The sequence below is a fragment of the Pagrus major genome, chromosome 6 (genome assembly GCF_040436345.1).
Source record: "Pagrus major chromosome 6, Pma_NU_1.0".
Lineage (NCBI taxonomy): Eukaryota > Metazoa > Chordata > Actinopteri > Spariformes > Sparidae > Pagrus > Pagrus major.
Window position 1 is genome coordinate 27,045,591 of NC_133220.1, and position 24,765 is coordinate 27,070,355.

At 42.8% G+C, this 24,765-nt stretch overlaps 1 protein-coding gene across 5 annotated transcripts in view; it reads right to left on the reverse strand.

Moving 5' to 3' along the window:
• The window catches only part of magi1b (membrane associated guanylate kinase, WW and PDZ domain containing 1b), a 144,064-nt gene that overhangs the window by 51,121 nt on the left and 68,178 nt on the right, over positions 1-24,765 (reverse strand). For all 5 annotated transcript variants that reach the window (XM_073468114.1, XM_073468118.1, XM_073468117.1 and 2 more), the window contains exon 3: positions 1,220-1,339. In XM_073468114.1, the coding sequence (XP_073324215.1) occupies positions 1,220-1,339 (120 nt within the window). The remainder of the gene's footprint in view (positions 1-1,219; positions 1,340-24,765) is intronic.

A 24,765-nucleotide genomic window follows, 5' to 3' on the forward strand; every position in this document is an offset into this window, starting at 1 on the left:
AACTTTTTGGCCTTTCTCGACTTTTCTCCGTCTACTTCTACTTCAGCGAGTGTTTCGAACAAGTCCGAGGGCTACTTTCAACAACCTCCAGAGATATGAGATGAACATGTTGCTGACGGCTATCTGACCTACATTTATGGTGGTGGACAGCAAGAGAACTCAAATATTTCCATTTGAGAAAAATATTTTCAAAATACAGCCTGTCTTCATGCTGCACTGTTCTATGATGTATTATAAAGACTAGCTGTTGAGACATTAGTATACCTGCCATTTAGCCAAAGATTTCTTTTAATGAGAGTCAATATAGCATGAAATTTTGGTGCAAAGGGACACCAAAACTGGACTGTGGCAGGGGAGGGCTGACAGAAGACACTGTTCCCTCCTGCTGTGCTAGCAGGTGCACCTGTCCAGAGGTGGGCTGACGGGCCTAGACAGGTACACAACCTGCCTGCGTGCTGACAGCACATCATGGGAGGGAAATTTAAGCACTAGCTGAAGATTCAGGAAGGAGGGACTGTCTTTAGTCATATATTTTCTGCCATATAAGCTTGCACGCCTGTTTAAAGTCAGGTTCAGTGCTATTTGGCAATTTTAGCATGTTTACCTGCTGACACACACAGAGAACAAAAGTGACAGTTGTGCCTGAGAACTCAGACATATAGCCGCTTCTAGCATCCAGTACATTTCTGGAGCTTCACCGCAAAACAGCGTTGCCGCATTCTCCTGAACAACTTAAGTAGATAGGGACCTGTTTAAAAATGTAAAAAAAAAAACAAACATGAAAATGACTCCAGTGTAATCCAGGTCTCTAGAAGCACAGAGATCCAAAATTTTAGTTGAAAAGACAAAATGTACTCCATCGATTCACAGTCAAGCTTGTGCACCCACTTCAGATGGGTGCGCACTAACGCTTTTAGCTTAACAGCAACAGTGAGGATTTCAGCTTAAGGGTGTAAATATCGTCTTTTCAAATCAATTTGGGAACTCGAACGTCTGGAGACTTGGATTACACTGGATGACCTGTATGGAGCCATTTTATGTTTTCTCAGTCCTCATCCACTTAAAGATGTTTAGGAGAATGCTGTCTATGGTGAACTTATCCTTTAAAGCTACATTGGCAATATGTCAACCTGACGCCAAATACTCTGTGTTGGGTCAGTTAGTCATGAAAATAATAAAATGCACTATATGCAGATAAATGTGTGATTTTATAATTTACCTTCATATGTTCCAATCTCCAATAGGGTTCCACTTTTCTCCAACTCCAGGAAGTCCTCCACTGAGAGGAAGTTGTAGTCCACACCAGGAACTTCTCCTTCTCGTGGGGCACGGGTTGTACCTGGATAACCAATCAGAGACAGGGTATGAGTTAGCAAACTTGAATGAATATTGAATTGCAGTGAAGTATTTGCTCCAAACCTTATACTAACTCAGGTAAGACGTACCATCGCAGCATTTATTTTTCACCTATTTCCAGGAATTTTAAGGTAAATCAAACAAGATTTGTTCAGTGTCTCAGTTATAGTACGTACATTTACATTTGTAACACAAATAACATGATAGCATTTTCCAAAAACAAGATGAGCCATTGCTTGCTAGGATCTTCCTTTACACTGGGGTAAAGTGAGGTACGGTAGTAGCACCTTAGTGGGATCCTGCCATATGCTCGGGGTAAAATGGAAGTGGGAGAGTGTGTGTGTGTGTGTGTGTGTGTGTGTGTGTGTGTGTGTGTGTGTGTGTGTGTGTGTGTGTGTGTGTGTGTGTGTGTGAATGTGTGTGTGGTTTGGCATGTAGCCTGTGAGATTCTAGCACTTGTATTTAACGCTGACAGTTGGTGTCAATAGTAAACAGCTTTACAGCCGAGACAATAGTGAAATGACAACGGATCTAGAAATAAACTGACGACAAACACTGCAAAATTAATTGATAGAGTCGTACTATTTTTTTTTCTTTTAAGCATTCCTAGAAGTCTTTCCCCACACTACACTGACTGTAGCTCTCTTGCTAGGTGTCTCACTCTGCATTTACTGTATCCTACAACAAAAGAAAAAACATGGTATAAACTGACAGTGCTCATGGTGAATAATCTCTCTCTTCCTGCTTTTTCTGATAGACACTTGTTTGCCAACAGAGGGCTTTCCTCTTTGCTACCTTCCCTCGCCTTCCCCCTCTTCCATCTCCTGCTCTATCTGTCTTATCTCCCAATCACTCTGTCTCCAGTGGGTTGGTAAGCAATAAGCTGGTAAAAATAGATGTGTGGGGATAGGGGGGAGAGGCTCCCACTGCAGCCACGTTCAGTGACACTGGTGATAAATCACAGATGTGCAGATCCTAACTGGAGTGAGCGTGCATCACACTCACGCAAGCAGAGAGAGGCATGCAAGTTGCAATGCCTGTAGACACCGATTCTCTCACACCGAATATTCTTGACATGCATCAGTTTAATCACATTCACAGTCTAGTGCTACAGTCCCAGTCTATTCTTTAATTATATCTCTGTGATAGACTACATTGCTAGCATTCATACTTCAAAACTCCACTATTTGTGACCAGACACTCTTGCGGCAAAAGGGAAATCTACTCCAAGTCAAACAAATCCCCTCCGAAGTCCATCAAACAAACAGTCATTCCCAGGCGCCAAATCTTTTACAGAAAGTCGACCTTGGAGAGTCCTCAGCCGAGCCCAAGTTCAGCCGACTGTCAGTTCACTTCCTGCACAAAAGTGGCCATTGATTCGACTCCATTTGGACACTGCTGCTCTTAGAAAACCAAATAGGAAGTGGAATTGTGACCAGTGTTTCAAAAGGGATAGAAAAGCCGAGGCTTGGCTTAGACCCAGGGGTAAGACACTGTCATCGCTATAGGCCTGATTCATTCAATACCACCCTACAAAAGCTCCTTTGACCAAGCTGTGAAATAAAGTGAAAGGGGTAAGACAGGTTGGGACTGAAGAGTTGGGCATAGAGGCTCATGCCTAGTGTTGGGATTGTATGAGCAGCACAACAAGTATTCCGAATGCCGTGCTTTAAAATGCAGTAGAAGAAGAAAGAGAAGGAGTTAGCCCACCAAAGCTAAGGGTTAGCATAATCCAGTGACTGGCACATACAATGAAGCCTCGAAGATTTGCTGTGAGGGTGTTCGTCTAGCGCTGGCTGGCTTAACGGCTTCAACATCTACACCAGCTGAGATTGGTGGGTGGGCGTTGTAAAAAAGAAAAAGAAAAAAAACCTCATCATTAGCATTTCAAGAAGATGATGAGGGATATGTGTTGAGATATTGGCAGTTGTACCGTAGCGAAGGGAGCAAATAATGCTGCATCAAAACACATGCCCAGAAATACTGTAAATGTACGACAGCCCAAACTGTATAACACACAACACTAAATGATCCAGGACTATATGTTCTTCAAAAAAATAAAGAAAAAGGAAATGAAAGTAATTTCTGTGTCTTCATACATCATACCACTGGGTTTCAGCTGTTGCTAGGGACAACCCAGGAAGGATAGGATAGAGAGAGGGAGAGAGAGAGAGAGAGAGAGAGAGAGAGAGAGAGAGAGAGAGAGAGAGATGTGGGGAAGCTTAAGTATGTGGGGAAGTTTGTCCTCCAATGATGATGCAGTCCTCCTCTGGCTTTACAACTCCCTCTTCACTACAGACTTATTAAATACCACAGAAGTACGATTGATATTTTCCATATACAAAAGCATAAATTATGTACAAGTATTTAATTTTGGCATATTTGAACACTGTGGTGAAGCCCCAGCCAAAAACTTCGACCACAGACCGGAATGCTGGTGGGTTAAACCCTCAAAAGACAAGAAAATGATCTGCTCGGGGAACACAGTGCTATATGTGCAAATCCGTATTCACAAAGGGTATACATGTATAAGGGTGTGAAGCTGGGTGTTGCTGAAACAAATCAATTATTTAAAATACTGAAATCAAAATATGGCCAAGTACAATATCCAAATCGCCAAAGCCGCAATCTTTTGATAAAGGTAAAACAAAAATGTGTCACAACATACCATTATAAATTAAGTGCTGGGGTGCTATAGAGCAGCCCAAGCCCACGAATCATATTCTCCAGATGTAAGAGAACATTATTGTTTGGTACAAACCCCAGCAAAGATCACATCATCATCCTTTTTATATGTCTTTTCAGTCATTTTTTTTGCTTTCGTTGACTGTGGTAACTCCCCCTGTGATGCGAGGTCTTGGTCAAGGCAAACTTTCCATGACTAAATCCATGGCTAACTGAGCCATGAGCTAATTAGCTAATAGTAGCTAGCAAAGACCAGCAGTTGTCAGTTACTGTGGTGATATGCTGCCCCCTATATTTACAAAAATACTGGCCATTCATGTCTCAAAAATGACCACTCCCACTAAAATCGTGACTCATATGTCAAAATAATCTCAATTGACTTTTTTGGATATTCAACAAAGCATGTATGGAATAATAATTTCCATAAATGAGGTCTTACTGCTTTGTGTGCTGTAAGATCCATGTTCGAACATATGGAGCTCCACATGACCTTTGGTTCTGTCCCTCCCTCCCTCTCTCTCCCTCACTCTCTCTGTCTATCCTCTTGTCTGTCCCCGTCCCTTCACACAGATGAGGGCACAATGCTGAGCCACCTTTCCCCTCTGGCAATCCAGCAGAGGTCTGACTCAGATACCGACAGTCACAGAGGAGTCATATGGCTCGTCTGTATGTGGCTAACATGCGTTGGCCTGTAATAGTGCAAAAAGGGCTGGGAAGGAAACACCTCCTGTCATTATCAGCAGCTGTTCCACCCCCTGCCAGCCGGCACATACGCATGAACATGTGCACACACACACATTTGCGAACACACACCCTCGAACACACACCCTCATTGACAATTGGGAGGAGGTGCAAGGCCACCAAATGGCATGGTCTGGGGCTAAATGCGAGCTGTGGGTGGAGGGTAATCACTTAATGGAGCTTTATTCGCCCATCTCCTCTGCAACACACACACACACACACACACACACACACACACACACACACACACACACACACACACACACACACACACACACACACACACATTTTCATTACCATAACAGCCACAGTGGGAGAACTGTCCTGTCTGTAAGCCACCTATGGTGACCAGATTAGACCCCCACAGTGAGGAGAACAACTTAGAGTTCAGCACCTCTGAACTGTATCCACAGTTACTTAATGCTAAAAAACCATGTTGTAGTAACTGACCACATCACAGCCATACTACTTAAGAGAACATGGGGAGGACCATGTTACCTCCACTATCTTCATATCAGCTGTTTCTCCCTATCAGGGAGAAACTACATCCTGATTTCGTCATAAAACAGCTATTTCTGGCCTTTCTTTGTTTCTTATTGTTCCACATTGTTTGGTCTGACATTTAGATATTCAAGCATTAGTGGAGCCAGAAATGAACACTTGGCCAGTGAGAAATAGCATTGAGCAGAGTCTCCAGCGACACAGTGAGAGTAATGGCACTGACCACAGCACAATGGCACAACAACTCAAGGGACTGCATTGTTGTGGGTGTGTTGCAACAGGGTACAAGTAAAAAAGATTAAACAAGAACCAGGAGGCTTGAAGTTTTATCAAACATCAAGACATTGTGCACTGGTTCATACTTCTTTTCAGCCAGATGGCCGGGCTTAGAAAAGTTATCATGGAAACAAACAGCTTCTACTGTGTCCCAAAGTTAACAAGGCAATATTAGCATAATGCTATCAGGATACAGTGATCGCCACAACATTAAAAAGACCTACAGATCTGCGGGGAAACCTTGGGTCCTGGCCCACACGCACCACCCACCCAAACACCATTGCAGACTTAGTACGCCCCCTCATGGCAATGACAGACCCAGATGGCAGTGGCCCCCAAAACAGGAAAACACGCTCTACCAAACCGCAAAAAACTGCTCAGGAACAGAGCAAGGAACATGACAGAGCTTAGGAAATCCCAATCTCCAAAGATCCTAATTCAAATGAGCAGCTATGGGACATGCTGAAACAGGTCCAACCCCTAGAGGCCCACCTCACAACCCACAGAAACCAAAGGATTCGCCCTGGTGCAGGATACCACAGGACACCTTCAGAGGACTTCTGTCCATGCCTCGGTCAGAGATGTTTTGGTGGAATGAGGGGTCCAAGGTGTTTATGTTGTTGTGGCTGATTGGTGCATGCTTTAGGGACATTTTGTCAAAGCTGCTGCAATCATTCCAGTGCCAAAAAAGCCAACAGGATTGGATTCTGAACAACTAATACTTGTGTGTCTAACAGTAGTCAGCCACTACTCATGGACAACATAAAATTCAGTCTGTCCATCTCATTAGATCCCTCCAGCTGTCTCTCCAACTGCTCCGTGAACAACTCTATATCCTTTGCCTTCTCCACCATTCCTGACACAGCTGAAGAAGAGGATGTGAGGATGCAGTCCTTTACCTGAGCTGAACTTTCAATACTATGATTTTAAAAAAAAAGTTTTACCAACTAGGTTTCAACACACCACAGGTTTGCCAACAACATCACCAATACCAACACACTGAGCACAGAGGTGCATCACCATTGAAGCTGTGACTGGCTTATCAACAGTAGCAGGCAGATGCAAATATAGTAACTTGACTCCTAAGGCGATCATTACAAAACAAGTGGACTTAAACAAGGCCTATCCTGACTGAACCCCACTGGATATCAGCACCTCTGATGTTGAAAGAGTCTAAATATTACGTTTCTTAGTCTAGACCATAGTGAGGATCTTATCCACCATAAATCCCATCCTCCTTAGCTAAGAAAGTTCAATGATTTCCCTTCTTACAGCAAGTGAGACAGAAAAGATACCTAGCTCTAATCTGGTTTACGTTCTATTGAATTCTATTGAAACACCATTTAAAATGTGCTGAGTCACAACATCTGGGATGGGGCCGACAACAGAAAACATATAGACGTCTCTTTCCGCTCTACATTTTGGAGTTGCTGCACCCACAGAGCTTTCTGTCTTATCAAGAACTCTCACCCCTCTTGTTCATTTCAAAACTTATCCGTTCAACTTCAATCTGGCAGAAGCTTTCATAGCCCCCCAATGACAACAGCAAGGCAGAGAAACAGCGCCTATCCCCAAGCTGTTAAGCTTCTGAACTCAAGGACCTCACAAACACAGCTATTTTAGCTCAGACAACTGAGACATTTTAGCTAACATCAACACTTAGCTGTTGGCTTAAATGTCCAACTGGTCCTTCTGCTGTCCCCTCTACCTCCACATTGCTACTCCTATCGCCTGTGCTGTAAGTGAGAGCACTAAAAGGATTAAGAAAAATGTTGTCAGTTGAATCTATCCCTCATTAAATCGATCTTAATCTTGACTTCCATTTTGCTGAACTACAAAAGTAACCACTGATTGTGAGTGAAGCTTTGTATAGCTTATTTCCCCCCACTTGTACCATTTTACAACAAAATAAATGCATAAATACAGGTTTTTTCAAATGCAGGCAAACCCACATAAATAGGCATTTGACTCCTTTCCCATTGCCAGTGCTTTTTTTCTGGTCCAAAGCTTAAAATTGCCTAACATGTCTGATATAAATGCATATTTGTCCAAATTCAAATCTCAGTTAAGTGATATTATCAATGTTAACAGTCAAAAAAATAACTTGCTGTGAAAAGGGCTACTAGTATCATAACACAACCCTGCAGCTCTATGTTTTGTTTATTTGGTCAGTAATTAGATGGTCTAGATGCCTCCTGAAGGCTCTCCGTTCACTTTATTCAGACGTTCCAAGAAAACAAGCTCAAGATGGTTCGAGTGTACACAAACTGTCCAGCATGAGACAGAAGAGAGCCAAAGTAAACCAGTCATCAGTGAATATACTCAAACATGCTGGAGGCTGGAGAGAGCTGCTGATTATATTCAAGAGCAGGGTGACTAAAATTGTCATCAAAATTTATTATAGGTTAGCTAATAAAAGGTTCAATTTTATAAGGGGTAGATGTTATAAAAACTAATTGACAACTAATAGTGGTCAATTAAATATATTTACTTTTTGAATAAAATATAATTTCATGGGAATCAAATGCAGTCTAACTTTTAATTGAAAAATTTACTTGCGAATAAAATGTATCTAATTTTGTGTCATTGCATCATTTAAAGGTAGTGAAGGTGATTCTGGAGAAAGATACTTGATTGTTGAGTCTCAACGATCAAGTCTCTTTCTCCAGAATCACCTTCACTACCTTCAAGTTCTATTGCCAACACAACATATTTCTGGAATGCTCATCTTGCTCTGTGTCCTCAGGATGTATAAGTCAGTAACATTATGTTAGTGCTTTGACTCTGCAAGTTGACTTTGGGGTTGTTCTGAGGCCGAATGGTCAAAATGTCAATTCATGCGCCTTTAAACACACTAATCGGATAATACATAGATCAGAATTACATGTAGTGTTATTGTTGACAGGTAGAAAACACTACAAACCTATCCAATTTATTTAAATGTTAACTTTCAAATCTTTATGAAACACAATTGCCACAATAGCAACCCCTTTTGGTGTCACCATGACCTTGGTGCTGCCAATCAAAATGTCAACCCCTCCACACCCCATCTCAGGATTGGGCTTATCAACTACAGAGAGCATCCTGTTACTCCATGATGTCTTTCAAACCACAATCAATACATGACAGCAACTGCTCACCACCCTCGCTGTGACCTTGGCCCTCCCAGTTTGACTACACTGTCACTCAGCTTACAGAGGATCAATATCAAACTGTCTTCTTTCTGTCATCTTCCCATCACCTCGACTCAATCGACTCAGCTGTGCTGTTTAAGGTTCAAATCTTGGTTCAAGGTCAACAATGAGGACAATAGTGATAGTGTGTATTTTACTTGTGAAGCCATATTGAACGCCACATGCAAAAATCAATAGATAATAGCTATTTATTCCAGGCAGTTACATATCAAGATGGCCTATAACAGCAAATCTATAAAGAAAATCTATAATATCTATAACTAGCTCTCCTGCAAAGCCTCCAGCAAAGACTCTACATAAAAGCATAGACATTCATATCCTTCTTTCAAATGTATTCATGGGTCACCTCTCTTGCTAGCGCTGAACAACTGTGAACCTCTTACGCTACCTTTACGGGAATAAATTAGAGATGAAAGTGTTTGGATGAACAAACCATTCACATGCAAACCCTGAAATAGACCTCATGATTTAAGTACAGTAAAACAAAACACATTGCTTTAATGTACTTAATATATGGAAGTTCTTCACCTCTCCCCTCGTCAAGCACAACTAACACTCACTGGCAGACAAATCCAAGCACCTCATCTATATTTAATTGATGGCAGACTATTTTAAGTGAGCATCTGCCCTTCTGGTGGCAGGATAGACTCAGACTAAGGTTGCTGACATTTGTGAAGGCAGAGGATGACACTAAGATTAGATCTCAGAGTACAATGACATTGGAAGACAAAAATGACTATATCATTCAATTACACATGACTGAAACAATAGCTAAATTATGATCATTTCAAACTGTGCTAGGAGGAGAGGACAGAAATGCTAACAGTGGAGGGAAAAATAGCTCATCCTGCCAACAACTGTGTTTAAATGACAGAGGAAGACACATGCTGTTAATATCAGGCATCCTTATTTTAACTCAGTGACATCAAAATACATGAAAACGTAAAAGGAAGCTGTACAGGCATGCACAGAGCCACAACCCAGCTTCTAAAAATAACCATGTGTGAAAAATCTGTTTTTTTCCTACGCTTGCGTTCCCCCAGAGCAATAGAGCACCCTGGGCCCACATATCCCCCAGGCCTGGCCTTGCATTTTAGCTGTGACCTACATTTAATTCCTTCCACAAGGACAACGTTGGGCTTGACTCCTTGGATGACTTTGGGTTTATGGCGTCGAGCTGAGGAGTCGTCTTGCTTGACATCTTCATTGGATCCAGTTTGGTGTTGCAGAGTGGCATTTTTCCTAAGTATATCTACTTCTTGCTTAAATCTCACCGCTTTCTTGAGTTTGAAAGATGCAAGTGAACCAGATTGAAGTACTTCTTTCATATTGGTACCGGGCCTCTTTCTCTTTTTGCGGCCTCCAAAACAACCACAAAGCTTGAGAGAGAAAAGAGTGAACATGACTTTTTGCTGGTCCTACTAAATCAAACAGAGATCCAGGTGATGAGTCCAAAATATCCTTTAGCATCACTGTTCTAACAGTAAAAGTTAGTTCCACAATGGAAAGCTACAAAATTACAGCAAAGTATCCATGTTCCTATGCTTTTCCTCCTGGATCAAGTCATTACAGATAGCTTGAAAAAAACGATCGGACCTGCTTGTCTTCTTTCTTTGATGTGACAAAATAAACCCTCTGTGAATTACGTGCAGTAATAGTACTGCAATGCACAATGTGGTAAAAACAGAAGAAGATTCAACAACTTTTGTTTGCTGGAAGAACCAAGAGGAGGACTTTGTTCTGGCCCAAGGGCTCCAAAGACTTTAAGGGAAGTATCACTATCAGTTTCAGTTGCTCCACCCAAAATCCACATTTTGTCAATATCCTTGAGCAAAGAAAATTCACAGATGTGCTGGTTAGCTTGCAGCTTGGACGAGGCCCTGGGGTGGGTTACTGTTTTACGTAACTTAGATTAATTTAGAAGATTCTGTTCGCCTGAAACTGACAGTGATCAATGTTTGTCTACTCTGCCAACAATCACATTACACACCTCTTCTCGAGGTCAATGTGTTTTCGGTTAAATGCCTAAAATAAGGTCTGTGGTTAACACGCCAAGAGATTTTCATGTTTTGTTCTACGCCATAAGTCAGTCAGTAAATACCACTCACGTGTATTATAAGGCCTTTACGAGTCTTAAAAAAGACAGTCGCTAACAGATAAAACTACAAATTAAACATTTAAGGTCTTCACGCTGAGACTCGTCTAGAGACTCAACTAATCTTTACAGGCAGATTTTAGTTATGAACTATTTTAACTCTCCAACTAGTAGATTGAGAAATTTCTGTGAAAATGTGTGTAGTATAATGTAGTCAGAAGCGGTGGTGGTGTTGATGCCTTGCGGCCAGAATGTAGTCTGTTTATAACCGAACATTAGCTTTTTACTTGTGGTGATTGCATTTACTGCTTCAAAAATCATAAAAGTGGTGTTCATCTGTGAAGATTACTGTGCTGAACAAAACATTTCATAAACATGCATTTGCCACAGCGCTTATACGCAATATAACGCAATTATGCAATAATCCAAAATTCCGTTGAAAAATCCCACTGGCTTTTTGTCAGGGGGACCAGGGTGATGCTAACTTACGGGTTAGTCTACGAAAATACATCAGACCTGCCGCTCTCTGTTGCGTTAAAGCACACATACCCTGTATTTCATACTGCACGGACATATTTAGCAGTTTTGTGCACACCACAGCTATCTTGTGCATAAAAGTTCTTGCAGCATCTACCTAGAACCGGTTTCAAGTAGTCTTAAAGCTGTTTTGTAATCTCTCAAAGCAACTACACTAACTTTATTCCTCATCATGAATCACTGAAGACTGAGTTCTTAGTGCTCCATCGCCCAACCAGTTGAACCTGGAATTACTTAACATCAGGAAAGCAGGTGACCTCACCAAACAAGTTAGTCAGGCTCTTAATAAAACACACCTAGCCAAACACTGTGCAGCATGTGACTCCATAAGCTAATACGACTAAGATAATTATGCAGTTGGGGTGTAGATTTGGATCATTTCAAACACAATGAGATTCAAAAAACTTGACTCTGGAGTGAAACCTTTACAGTACTGCAAACACCCAATTATCAAGGCAGTTGTTTCCATCACGATCCCTCTTTCCATGAGAGGCAGGCCTTCAGAGTATGCCCACACTACACCAACAGATACACAGACTTCAGTATGACCTAGATACAAATTGTCTTCAAAAGTCAGAGGGTTCAGAGAAACGACATGCACAGAAAGGTGAAAAACACCCATAAATCTGAGCATCGTGGGTTCACAACTTGGGCAATTCAAAATGCAGGATTGCAGAACACATAAACAAAACACGGGGGAAAAAAGACGATGATGGTTAACTGATCAGCACCATGAGTGAAAAGTAGGCCATCATAAATGTGTTTGGCAATGATTCATTATCATAATTGTTCTATTAATAGACTGAGCTATTCTTATTCGGCTTGTGTGTTGGCATCCAGGTCATTGAGGACAGGAGTTATTTGAAAGAGTGCATTTTAAGTAGTTTGCAACTGACATGGAAACAATGGCCGCACTCACCAACTCTGACGGTGTTTTTGGGAAATTCTTGGTTCTCTACAATGGATGAGACACATGAATCATTGACAAAGAGTTAAATGTATGTGCTCACTTAGAGAAGAAGCTGTTATCTGCAAAGCCTGATTAAAATTTTCATGAGCATGACCCAGTGGATAGCACAGGAAACCTGTGGTACTCACTCCCTCAGCTGCACTCCCCTCCATCACTCCTTTCTGCTTCTATCACTCCTTCACTTCATTCTTCCTTTCTCTCCATGCTTTGTTTGTTCTGTCTTAAAGCCTACTGGTCCTTTCATTTGTTCCAATTTTTTAAATCTCTGACACTACAGCTCTCCCTTTTAATCTTTAAACCACTATTCATCCACTCTTTCTTTCATATAAAGGATATTAAGGAAGTTAATACCACAGACTCCTCCACCCACCCTCTGATCTGCTCATTTGTGTTTTCTCAGTCTCCACTACATTTGGCTGATGTGATGACTGCCTGTGTGGCCAGGCAAAACTGTTCCTGCTTTCGGGTTTACTGGAGGACAACTGTGGTTTTTCTCAAGCCGCTGACTGAGTCCTGCCAAAAGCCCAAACCCCATTTTGCCGCTCTGATCTTGATGATGTCATGTAATCCAGATGTACACCAAATAACTACTTCATTCCTCTTGGCTGCCACTCACTTAAATGACCATTCATACTAACATCCAGATGTAAAGGATAACGGATACTGTATAATAGTTTATAATATATAGTATATAGTATAATAGTTTACATAGAGTGAAAAGGGAGTCAAATGTTTTGTGTGGGGAAAGAGCTGACTAATGAGAAAATGCTTAATATACTGTATGCGACTGAAAATATTAATGATTTATCCTGACAACCACTAATCGCCAGTATTACCTTTACTGCCACATTGATTCTTGTGATCTACATTTTAAAAGGGCACTTCACTGATTTAGCATTGCATTCGTAGAACATTGTCAGTTTTGAACTTTTTTTTTTTTTTTTAAAAAAGGAACAAAATTGCTGCAGCAGAACCAAAGATAGTCTTTTTTATTCCCCTTATTCCTCTTCCTTGTCAAAACTTGAAGCCTTCATTACCCACAATGCAACTGAACTGCCAATAGTTCCAGTGCCAGTGGCAGATGTTAATCAGTTGTGTCTGATTCCTTGTAGTTTGCAAGACATTCCAGTCACCTTTTTCTTTCTTGGGGAAAGCCCTGAGACGTGTATTAAGACCACAGTGTTAATACAACAAGTACCACATAATTAGAAACTGTAAACGCATGCTTTGCTCTAATGGAGTCCGATCTCATTTTCTGCGTTGCAACATCAACGGATCCCACATATGTCCGCTACTTTGGTGAAGATGCTAAACAACGTGCACCAGCCACACTTTACTCGCAACTGATGGATAGGCCTGCAGACGGAACTGATGATGAGACTCACGTTACAGAGCTGATCACCCACAGAGCAAGAGGGCACAAAGGGACACGTCCCTGTCCACTCTTCATGACATGTTTGAGGAGATATTGGAGGAAACTGGACTAGAAAGGCAAGTAGGAGAGGATCACAGCTTCGCAACTTTAAGGTTTCTTCTTTTTTCTAATTGCTTTTACATTTACTGTACATTTAATTACATTAATGTATAGTACACAAATACTACAATTACACTGCTCAAAAACATTAAGGGAACACTTAATTGTCACAGTATAACACCAAGTCAGTTAAACTTCAGGGATATCAATCTGTCCATTTCAGAAGCACAAGTGATTGTGAATCAATTTCACCTGCTTTGGTGCAAATTATAGTGACAACATGTGCAATGGAGAGGCAAAAGCAAGCCAACCTCCAAAAAAGGGAATGTTTTTGCATGTGGTGGCCACAGACAATTGCTCTGTCCTTATCCTTCCTGACCGATTCTTCTCTAGTTTTGTGTTCTGGTAGTGTCCTCGTCATTACAGGTAGCATGAGACGGTACCTGCAGCCCAATCAGGTTGCACAGGTAGTCCAGCTCCTCCAGGATTGCGGTCGCTAGAAGGTTTGCTGTGTTTCCCAGCACAGTCTCAAGAGCATGAAGGAGACACCAGGAGACCAGCTGTTACACGAGGACAGCTGGACAGGGCTGTAGAAGGGCATCAAGCCAGCAGCAGGACCTGTATCTGCTCCTTTGTGCGAGGAGGAACAGGAGGTGCACTGCCAAAGCCATACAAAATGACTTCCAGCAGGCTACTGGTGTGCATGTTTCTGACCAAACTGTGAGGAACAGACTCCATGAGGGTGTCATGAGGGCCTGACGTCCTCTCGTGGGACCTGTGCTCACAGCCAGCACCATGCAGCTCGATTAGCATTCACGAGAGAACACCAATATTGTCAGGTCTGCCATTGGCACCCCGTTCTCTTCACAGATGACAGCAGGTTCACAATGAGCACATGTGACAGGTGTGAAAGACTCTGGAGACACCGTGGTGAACGTTATGCTGCCTGTAACATAATCCATCATGACCGGTTTGGTGGTGGGTCAGTAATGGTCTGGGAAGGCATACCCTTGCAGGGTTGCACAAACCTCCATGTCATAGCCAACGGTACCCTGACTGCTGTTAAGTACAGGGATGAAATCCTCAGAGCGATTGTCAAACCGTAAGCTGGTGCAGTGGGCCATGGGTTCCTCCTTGTGCAAGACAATGCCTGGCCTCATGTTGCCAGAGTGTGCAGGCAGTTCCTGGATGATGAAGGCATTGATGCCATTGACTGGCCCTCTCGTTCCCCTGACCTAAATCCAATTGAGCACCTATGGGACCTTATGTATCGGTGCATCCAACGCCACCAAGTACCGCCACAGACTGTCCAGGAGCTCACTGATGCCCTGGGAGCAGATCCCCCAGGACACCACCCACCGACTCATCAGGAGCATGTAGGCACTTGGGGGCCATACACACTACTGAGTCACGTTATGAGTTGCTGTCATAAAATTCACGCAAGTTGGTAGAGCCTGTGATTTCAATTTTTTACTTTGATTTTCATTGTGATTTTGAATCATAGGTGTTGTCTTTTCTGGTTCTTAAATGCTGCATTACAGCAATGTGAAGTAATTTTCCAGGCTGTTCCACTTGTTGTTATACTTGCCTTTCATCGCTACAATATTGTTGCAATACTGATAGAGGTATTTGGTCACAAATATGGTCCTAATATTTGATTTTGACTCCCACATCTAGTATTTATGAGGTCCATTTGAGGACATTTATAGCTATTGCAGTATTTTTTAAGGCCATATCCCATAAACCCAATAAATGCTGACTCAAGTGACATCACTTAAGGCAATTTAACAGATTTCACGCTGCTCCCTCTTGAGCCACATACCAATTTTTTTACATATGCAGGCCTCCCCAACACCTGTAAACAGACTTGGCTGTGTAAAAGCTTCCCCCTCTAATGAAACAACTGACTTGATCATGAGAATGTCAAATATAACACACCAATGTATTTCATACAAATGCCTTTGGCTGAAAAAGCTAAATGTCTCTTTGTTCAGTTAAAGAAGTCAAACAGACTCCCTTTCTAATAAAGATGGGTGCCTCAACATATAGCAAGCGAATGCTTTTTCTTAGTCTTGCCTGTATTAAGTGGAAGCGAAATTGCCCTGTGCACTGAATCATACTGCTTTGAAATGAAATGTGATGATTGTGTTACATTAAGGGCAGGCCTTGTAGTGGTTTGAATTAGCCCGATGTACTGTACGTCTTTCAAAGAGTCCAGTCACTTCACTTTCAAGTTAAACTCGTTGCATGAATGGCATACACTATATTTCCTACACAGACAGCAGACCACAGAACTGTGAAAAAAACATGAGCACTCTTACTCCACTGGGTATTTATGGTTTTTGTCCGATGGCAGTCAGAGTAAACACAGCAGGACACACATTAAGCATGTGGACGAACACCATACAATCACATCAAATGTTTCTATGTTTTGGCTGGATATGTTGGGCTTACTGTACCATCTGCCTTGCTGAAATAAGTGGGCATATAAAGAACATTGTATGTAGCTGGAGGATGATGATGATGATGATGATGATGATGATGATGATGATGGTGATAGGGAAACAAACATGGATAATGGCCCTGCCTTGAAAATCTGGCAACATTCATGGACCCAACTGTTGTGCAGAAGCTTTTACAGAAGCATTTCTCTAAATCTCCACAATAAACATGCTCTGGTGTCAAGCAAGCCAGCTAGTCCACATTTTCCAAGAAGATACTGAGGCATGTCCTCATGGATAATGTTCAAGAAACAGACAACCGCATGCATGTGCACACACACAGACAGACTCCCCCGTCATATTCCAAACCAAAACAGATCCATCCACCGTCGTCGCCACAGCTAGCCTGCCAGTGCTGCTTTTTTTTTTTTGTGAACACACACACACACACACACACACACAAATGCATGAAGGGTGACGAGTTGACCGGGGTTTGTCAGCTCGGCAGGGGGATCGAGCCATCTGTCCCAGTAAAGGGTTAATCCAACCAAAAGCACAGGCCACAGATTCCAGCATTTCCAACATTTTCCAACATTTTTCAGTCCTCAAATTTCTAGCTACATTTTTCTTTCTTGCCTTTTGGTTTTGTGGGATAGACGAGGGGTTACAATGTATTGTCCAGCCTTACAGACACCCCTACCATCCCACCTGATTCATTAAATCCCCAAAATAACTCAAGAGTCCTCCCCATGTGCTGGTGGCAGGGAATTAAATGTTGAAGGGGGTAGTTTTTGTGATGGTTTTTCTACAACTGCTAAGGATGCCTTTCATTTGGGATGGAGTATTTTGAGTTGGGGGGAGGGTGTTTTCACTGCTCCGGCTGGCTGAAAGAGGCTCGCAATGAAGAGACGATGTACACACACACACACACACACACACACACACACACACACACACACACACACACACACACACACACACACACACACACACACACACATCACACCACAATGAGATCAAAACAGGCCTTTCTCTGGACCTGTGACGTGTTCCATTATTTTTTCCTTCATAAGCAATGCTCTCAGCTCTAAATGATTCCCAGGTATAAGGACTGGGGGAAGGGAAGAGAGAGGGAGAGAGATTAGAATAAGAAACAAAAAAACCTGAAGGGCCAGTAGTGCAGTGTGAAGCTAAATCAGGCAGAACCCTGCCTGAAAATGCCCCCCGCACACACACACACAGCCGGCCTTTGTCTTTTTATTCCACCCAGAAAAAAGCACCACGGGCTCCCTACTACCTAGAGCAACATGGAAATGGAAGAGAAAGGCTTTAAAATGATACATTTAGTGGGGCGGGGAGGGAGTGGGGATGGAGGGATGGGGGGGGGGTCATCCAGACATGAGATGACCCATGAGATGAAAGAAAGAAAGAAAGAAAGAAAGAAAGAAAGAAAGAAAGAAAGAAAGAAAGAAAGAAAGAAAGAAAGAAAGAAAGAAGATGAAGGAGAGGTAAAAAGCTAACGGTAGCATCCTGGAAGCTCCAGACAGACAAACAGACAGGCGGGCAGGCAGCAGTTTGCTGCTGGAGGTAATGGCTTCCAGTATGATCAAGCATGTCAACAGATCACATAGCCTTAATACAGTCATCGCAGAGCTGGAGTGCTTCCACCAGAAACACACATACTGTACATACACACAGGGTAAGTGACACTCTGCACACATTCACACAAGGCACAGGCATCAAACCGGGGCACAGACAAACACAGACAGACACAGGCATACCTGAGACAGACAGACAGACTCAGACAGACACACACAGCTTCCGTTTGACCACAACACATCAGCCTCCATTACTGCCAGCGATGTGCCTCCGTCTCCCTCGCTCGGCTCCTGATGCCTTCCGCCTGATGCACAGCCATCCTCGCCGCCTGCCTCTCCATCCCTCTCCATCCCCAACCCCCAACCATTAAATCACAGCAGCCCTCAGCCCTTTTCTCGAAATAAAACACAAGGCAAAATACCTCAGTTAGGGAGCCTGCGAGGGGGCTTCTTCTCCTACAGTCCACAGAACAACACCACGTCGACAGGAGAGGGGGAAAAAATTCCAATCAGGTGTGGATGAGCTGAAGAAAAACCAGTGCAGATTCACATTTCCTTCTCCTTTCCACCCTCCCCTTCCTCCTCCCCGTGCGTCTGTCCTCTGTCCAGCTTTGGCTTTGTGATGCTAAGCTAATGGGAGCTAAGCTAAGCAGCATCCACACATTGGCTTATAATGCGCTCCGTCTCATACCCACACACACCAATGCTAGGATTCTCTCTCTCTCTCTCTCTCTCTCTCTCTCTCACGGACTGAGCCCCGCTGTCTCCCGTCTCGCAGGCACCCACATGCACCCGCCCACCTCCCCCCTCTCGCTCTCTCTCTCTCTCTCTCTCTCTCTCTCTCTACCTCCCTCCCCTTCTCTTGGCTGTTCACCCCTATTCTTTCTTGTTCTCACAGATCCCATGCATTTCTTTCCCCCTTTCCACACCTCCGTTTCTTTTTTCTCTTCCCCAGACACCGCTGTCCTTACGCATACACAAACTCATACACATGCTCTGGCTGTTTAACAAGTTCCAGACAACTCATCCTTGACCAACATGTGAAGAGGACAGAGGAGTCGAGGGAAGAATCCTGAGGCTGGGAGCTAAGACAAGAGCAGGGCAGGAAGACAGGGACTTGAATAAGAGTTGCGTTATAAGACTCTTTAGACAATTTCTAAATCACTTAATATTAAAGGGTGTTACAACCCTTGTAGATAAAGGGTATACAAGGGCAAGTAACGCAAAGCCAACAGGATTTCAGTGGGAATGAGCCGACTATGGAAGAATCCCAAAAGAAGGAGATCAAATGTTTTAACACTGATTATGCTGAGTCAAACTAACCAACTGGCACACATCTGTGCATGTACAAGTTTAACAAAAAAAAAGGCAGCGCAGCATGTGCAGCATTCATTTGTTATGCTCTCTGGTCAGAGGAGCGGGTTGGGAACAGCAGTGAGAAAATGTAAAAGGGAGGACGGTCAAAGGTCATGTGATGTGCCATTCTCTATCAGATAGCCACTTAAATGTGTCCCAAATCCATACTTTGTACTAATTCTAAGCAGGCGTTCACAGAGGAAAACTCACAGTGTGAAGAAGACTTTGGTATGCATCCTAAATGTTCTTGGTTTTTGAGTGTGGTGATGACGGACAATTTTGTTCCACAAAAGCAACACGCCTTTAAAGTAGAGCAGTAACTCACAGCTGGAAAAAATTTAACTAATTGTGGCCGTTGGTGAGACAACATCAGAAACATCCAAGAAAACATAAAAATGAGGTGTTAAATCTTTCTGACTAAATTGTGGTTTTCTTTGTTATTTTTCCAAATCTTACATTGGCAGTAGCTTCTCAAAGACACACTTTAATGGACATGCCCCCGGAGCACTTTTTCTAAATTATTTACTATAAGTACAAAACAGCACAACACATTCATTACTGTCTCTACAGTGGTATAAAGTATAGTTGGGATTTGGGACACAGCGCTCGTCACTCCTAGCAGCAACATTCTGTTGAATATCTGCCATGTCAGGGGTTAAAGGGGTTCAAGTCCCTAAAAAGATTAGCGTGCATCCAAACACACAAACAGGTGTTGCCTAAGAGCTATATTAGCAGTGCAGCGCAGCATGATGATAATCCACAATAAATCCTACATTAATGAAAGTTACAATGTTCAGTTTGAGCTGAAACTCTTTTCGACTGTTTTAGGTGTTGATCCACCTTCAGGATCATTTTGGTGTTTCTGATATGGTGTCTACTCTTATTCTTATGAATGGGGGACAACATTTTAGTGAGACATGTTGTTCTCTACCTTCACTTGTTAGTTTTGTCAATTTCAGGAAAACTGTCACTATTTTAGTGTTGCTATTGCCAAATTGTATGTTTCTTGGCTGGTGAAATAATGTGATATATAAAATAATGAGATCATAGAGTTGTTTGTGTCATTGTCAGACTGAAAGGGCATCATTATCTGCAAACTCTTTTAACAGGCTAGGAAACACTGTATGAGCTGCCATTTCAACAAATTAAACTGAACTTTTCCCCACATAGTGAGGCACAAATAAGCATCCACATACTACACTAGGGCTGCACGATATGGTACAAAAAACAATCCTATTGTGATTATTTTGACAGATATTGTGTTTGTGATTACGTTTTTATGTTTTTCCGCTGAAAAAACTACTAAAATCATGATGATGTGACATTTGTTGGATCTGTACCAAACAAACATGCTTTCTTACATCCTGAGAACAACATTTGTAGGTCAGAACATCTCTGCAGCACTACAGTATCTCATTATAAAATTACAAACTTGCGGTATTTTAGGGCTGCACACAATATGGGCAGCCCTAAAATACCGCTTATACAGCCTGTACTGAGGTAAGGGCATACTCGCCCAAACTACATATATGCCTATCATCCTGCATTTGTGTGCAACAGTGTCAGTGACTAAGTGTGCATACAATACATTGTGCACGAGAGTGTGTGTGTGTGTGTGTGTGTGTGTGTGTGTGTGTGTGTGTGTGTGTGTGTGTGTGTGTGTGTGTGTGCGTGCGTGTGTGGGTGTGTGGGTGGGGCAGTAGGGGGCTATGAATCTGGGGGACTCCACCCATCACTCACTCTGTTTGACAACATTCCTTTGAATCCTGTTAATGGTGTTAGCTACACAAAAAAACTTCCCCACCAGCATCAATTCAGTTCCTATTGTTTCCTTCACAACCTCCCTTTGATCTACCTGCAGCATGCTGGGATCCCCCATTCCAAATATAAGCTAACTGGTACTGGTATTGTGTTGCGCCCCTAGTCTGTCCCGATTGTTACGTAAATGAACAGGATTGGAAACATTTTAAAAACATTTATCTGTTTTAGATCAGCAGCCACTGCTATTTGAACATTAAGGTATTATTTTGACATTATGGGAAATACACTTATTCACTTTCTTGCAGTGTGTTAAATGAGAAGATCAACACAATGTCTCACATCTGCAGAGTAAATTTGAAACTATAGCCAGCAGCTAGTTAGCTTAGCTTAGCATTAAGACGGGAAAACAGCTAGCCAGGCTCTGTCCAAAGGTAACAAAATCTGCCAAACAGCAGCGCTAAAGCTCAGTATCCCTTTGTGGTTTTACATGGGGTTATGTGTCCGACTACTTCTTGAAACAGCTAGCCTGACGCTGTCTAAAAGTGCCTAGAAACGGGTCATCACTGTGAGGTTGCCAGGCAACAAGGGCAGACTCCAGGAAGTTACTGTGCCATGCCCCATAGGTACAGGTCCAAGCTAGCGAGTCTGTTTCAACTGAGACCCCAGGAAGAGAGCCAAGCTTTGAAGCCAACTTTTGTTGTACCAAACCGATTAATTACAATGTCACGTGATGCACTGGGTCCCATGAGCTTACATTGAAAGAAGCGCTTTGGGAGCGTCACAAAATGAGTCGAATTTCACTATCAAAACGTGGAAAGCCGCATGATTAAATCATTTTATCCCCATTCAAGGTAGCCAGCCGCTAAACCGGAAGATTGCCGGCTCGGTCGGCAGAAGGCTGTAGTGCGCACACTCCTTTGGCCCCACAATGGAAGATCCAGGTAATTTTATACAAGAGACGTCAAGCTTTTTTGGCTTCATGCGCCAAGTGTTAGATCCATGGTTTCAACCCTTTTTCCAGTCTTTATTGCTGTGCTAAGCTAACCAGCTCCTGACTCTAGCTATGAAATTAACAGACAAATATGGAAGTAGTATCAATCATCTTAGCTAGCTCTCAGAATGAAAAGATAAGTGCATTTCTTAACTACATTATTGTATGGTAGTAATACATGCTAAACCATCTGTGAAGCTAAACAAGTCCATGCCAGTCCGTATCAAAAGCTCAAGCAAGAGGTTAATAAAGCTGCCTTACTGAAAGCGTCTCCTTTGTGTCCACTCCAGTCAACAGAGAGATCAGTTTACTATTAACTATTCCAAAGTCCAGATGATCTGTTTAAATACAGAAGTTGTATCCATACAGAAGTTGTTGTATATGTGGCCATCACATCACCTGTAGGTTGAAGTCAAATGCAGGGCAAAGCAAACATGGCTTTGCGATCCAGTGTAATTCAACAAACTGGTTTAACGGGAAAGACGTGTCATTGCAGAGACATGTCCAAATGTGCTTACCTAGCCTTGACAGAAAACAACATCCCTCGTGTAATGCACGTCGAACAGTAGACACACACAGATTATTTGACTGACACACATCCTCGTCTTGTGAGATACAAGTCAACAAAGCGTGATGTTCACTTCTAAATCTTCCTTAGGCTTTCTTTTACCACCTTCTGCTGTTTAGGAACGGCACAGTGAGTGAGAGAATTTCTTTTGTTCAGGTGACACAAAGTGATTGCATCTGTGAGTGCAATCTGTAACGTCACCAAACCAACACCGGAGAGGCTGCTTCACACTGTAGGCACACACAGAGGCAAGAGATGACCAAACCAGCCAGTCCCATACAACCACAAGTCATATGTTTGTGTTAGCGTGACTGGCTAGCTAGGGCTTGCATTGATTTGAGTGTGTGAGAATGTTTTTGCATCTCTCTATTCCCTCCCTCTCTCCTCTCTGCCCATCCCCCCTTCTTCCCCCCCTCCCACACCCAAACTCCACCCCACCCCCATCTCCATCCCCGCGGCTTCAGCCCCCACCTCCCTCCGAGCCGCCCTCTTAGCCTATATACAGGTCGTCCAATCGTCTGTGCTGCTAGCCCCGCAATTCATCACACGCGCACGTGAACACTAGCCTCTGCAAACCTCGCTCATTTGACAAGCGAACACCAAGTCATCAGCATCACAACAGCCACGGCAGACAATACTGCTACTTGCCTAGATGCAGGAGAGACCAGGGCTCCCTTTTCAATGCTCGTAGACACAGAATGCTGAGCTGTAAAATCAGGTGTGAACCAAACAGAGTAATCGTCTCGTCCTCTTGCTGCTGCTCCGATCAACTGGCAGGCAGAATGAGACAGAGGATGAGCGATACAGAGGGAGAAAGGGAGCAGCAGCAGCAGCAGCAGCAGCGAGAGGACCAGAGGCAGCGGTGTCATGAGTTGGGGGGGTCAGGAATGAGAGTAGGGGAGAGGGGGTGGAGGGTTGGTGGGGCTAATGGGAGACTGGGAATGCTGAACGCGCGGATGGGGTGACCACAAGGGAAGCCGTCGGACGCCTGAGCAGATGGGGGAGGGTGGGAGTGCTGTGCTTCATATTTTAACAGGGTTATGAGAACAACTGACTTTTTGGAGATGTAAGAAGGGACTCGTTTATGTTTGCAACTAACTTCATGAACTTAAACCTTAAAACCTTAAAAGAAATACCTTAAGTGTACTGAATCTCAAATGTAGTTTCATATTATGTTAGTAATTTCACTGAATGTCTTTTCGTGGTTTATGTTAGCTACTTTTTCCCCTAACCACCTCAGATTAACTATTCTTATAGCAGTCTGCATAAGGTGATCATCAAAACTCAAAGAGAGCCCCAAAAGTTTTGTCAGGACTGAACAGAATTCAAAGTGGCCCCCAAAAGTCCAAGTGTTGCATTAATTAAAAAGGTTAAAACGTTATTGCATTATTTCAAAACTAGCCAGAGGTAAGCCTTTCACCCTTTTTTCAGTGTGATGCAATGACTTGCGTCGAAGTTCCAGATCTTGACATGTAAATAGTTTTCTATTGGTATCCGTTGAAGTGGTGCTCAAGCAGTCGCCGTTGAGTTGAAAAGAGAGACTTAAGTGAAAAGATTAAAAAAAAGTTACAACTCTAACATTGTCACTGGCCTCCATCAAGCCGTCTACCGTTCCCAGTTTGAAAGGTGGGAAGCCAGTGGGGGATCATGTCCTTATCATTTCCCTTTTTGGTTATTTTTTAGCACCCCAGTGTAGAGGGGGTTGGAATATAGGTACCCCCATAAGTATGAGTGGAACTCCTTGCTATTGGGTGAAAAGCAACATGATCCTGCGATTCAGAGAATCAGTGACACCGTGCTCAGGCCAACACGGTGAGTTACAGAAACAATGAGTGGTAGTGCACGGGGAATTGGTCATAAAAAAAGTAGAAAATCTCTGTAAACATGAAAGCTTCTTTGTCTTTCATTACTGCGCCGTACAGATGGTTAGATTACTGGCATATTAATTCAATTAACTAATTATTTGAATTAATTATTTCTCCAACTGCTGCTGCAACACTGCTGAATAAACAGTATTTTCAATAATGATTAGCTGACAAATGCACAAAATGTATTTATTTATTTTCTATCATTAAGTCAAACTCAACAATTATAGCCGTGACTGTGGCTATCCAAGAATATCCAAGTGGGATTGAAATGTTGTTTTAATTCAACTTGTGGGTTGAAGTAAGTGTGCAGGCGTTAACTTTATTAAAAAAATAATTGGCCAGAACATTGTGCA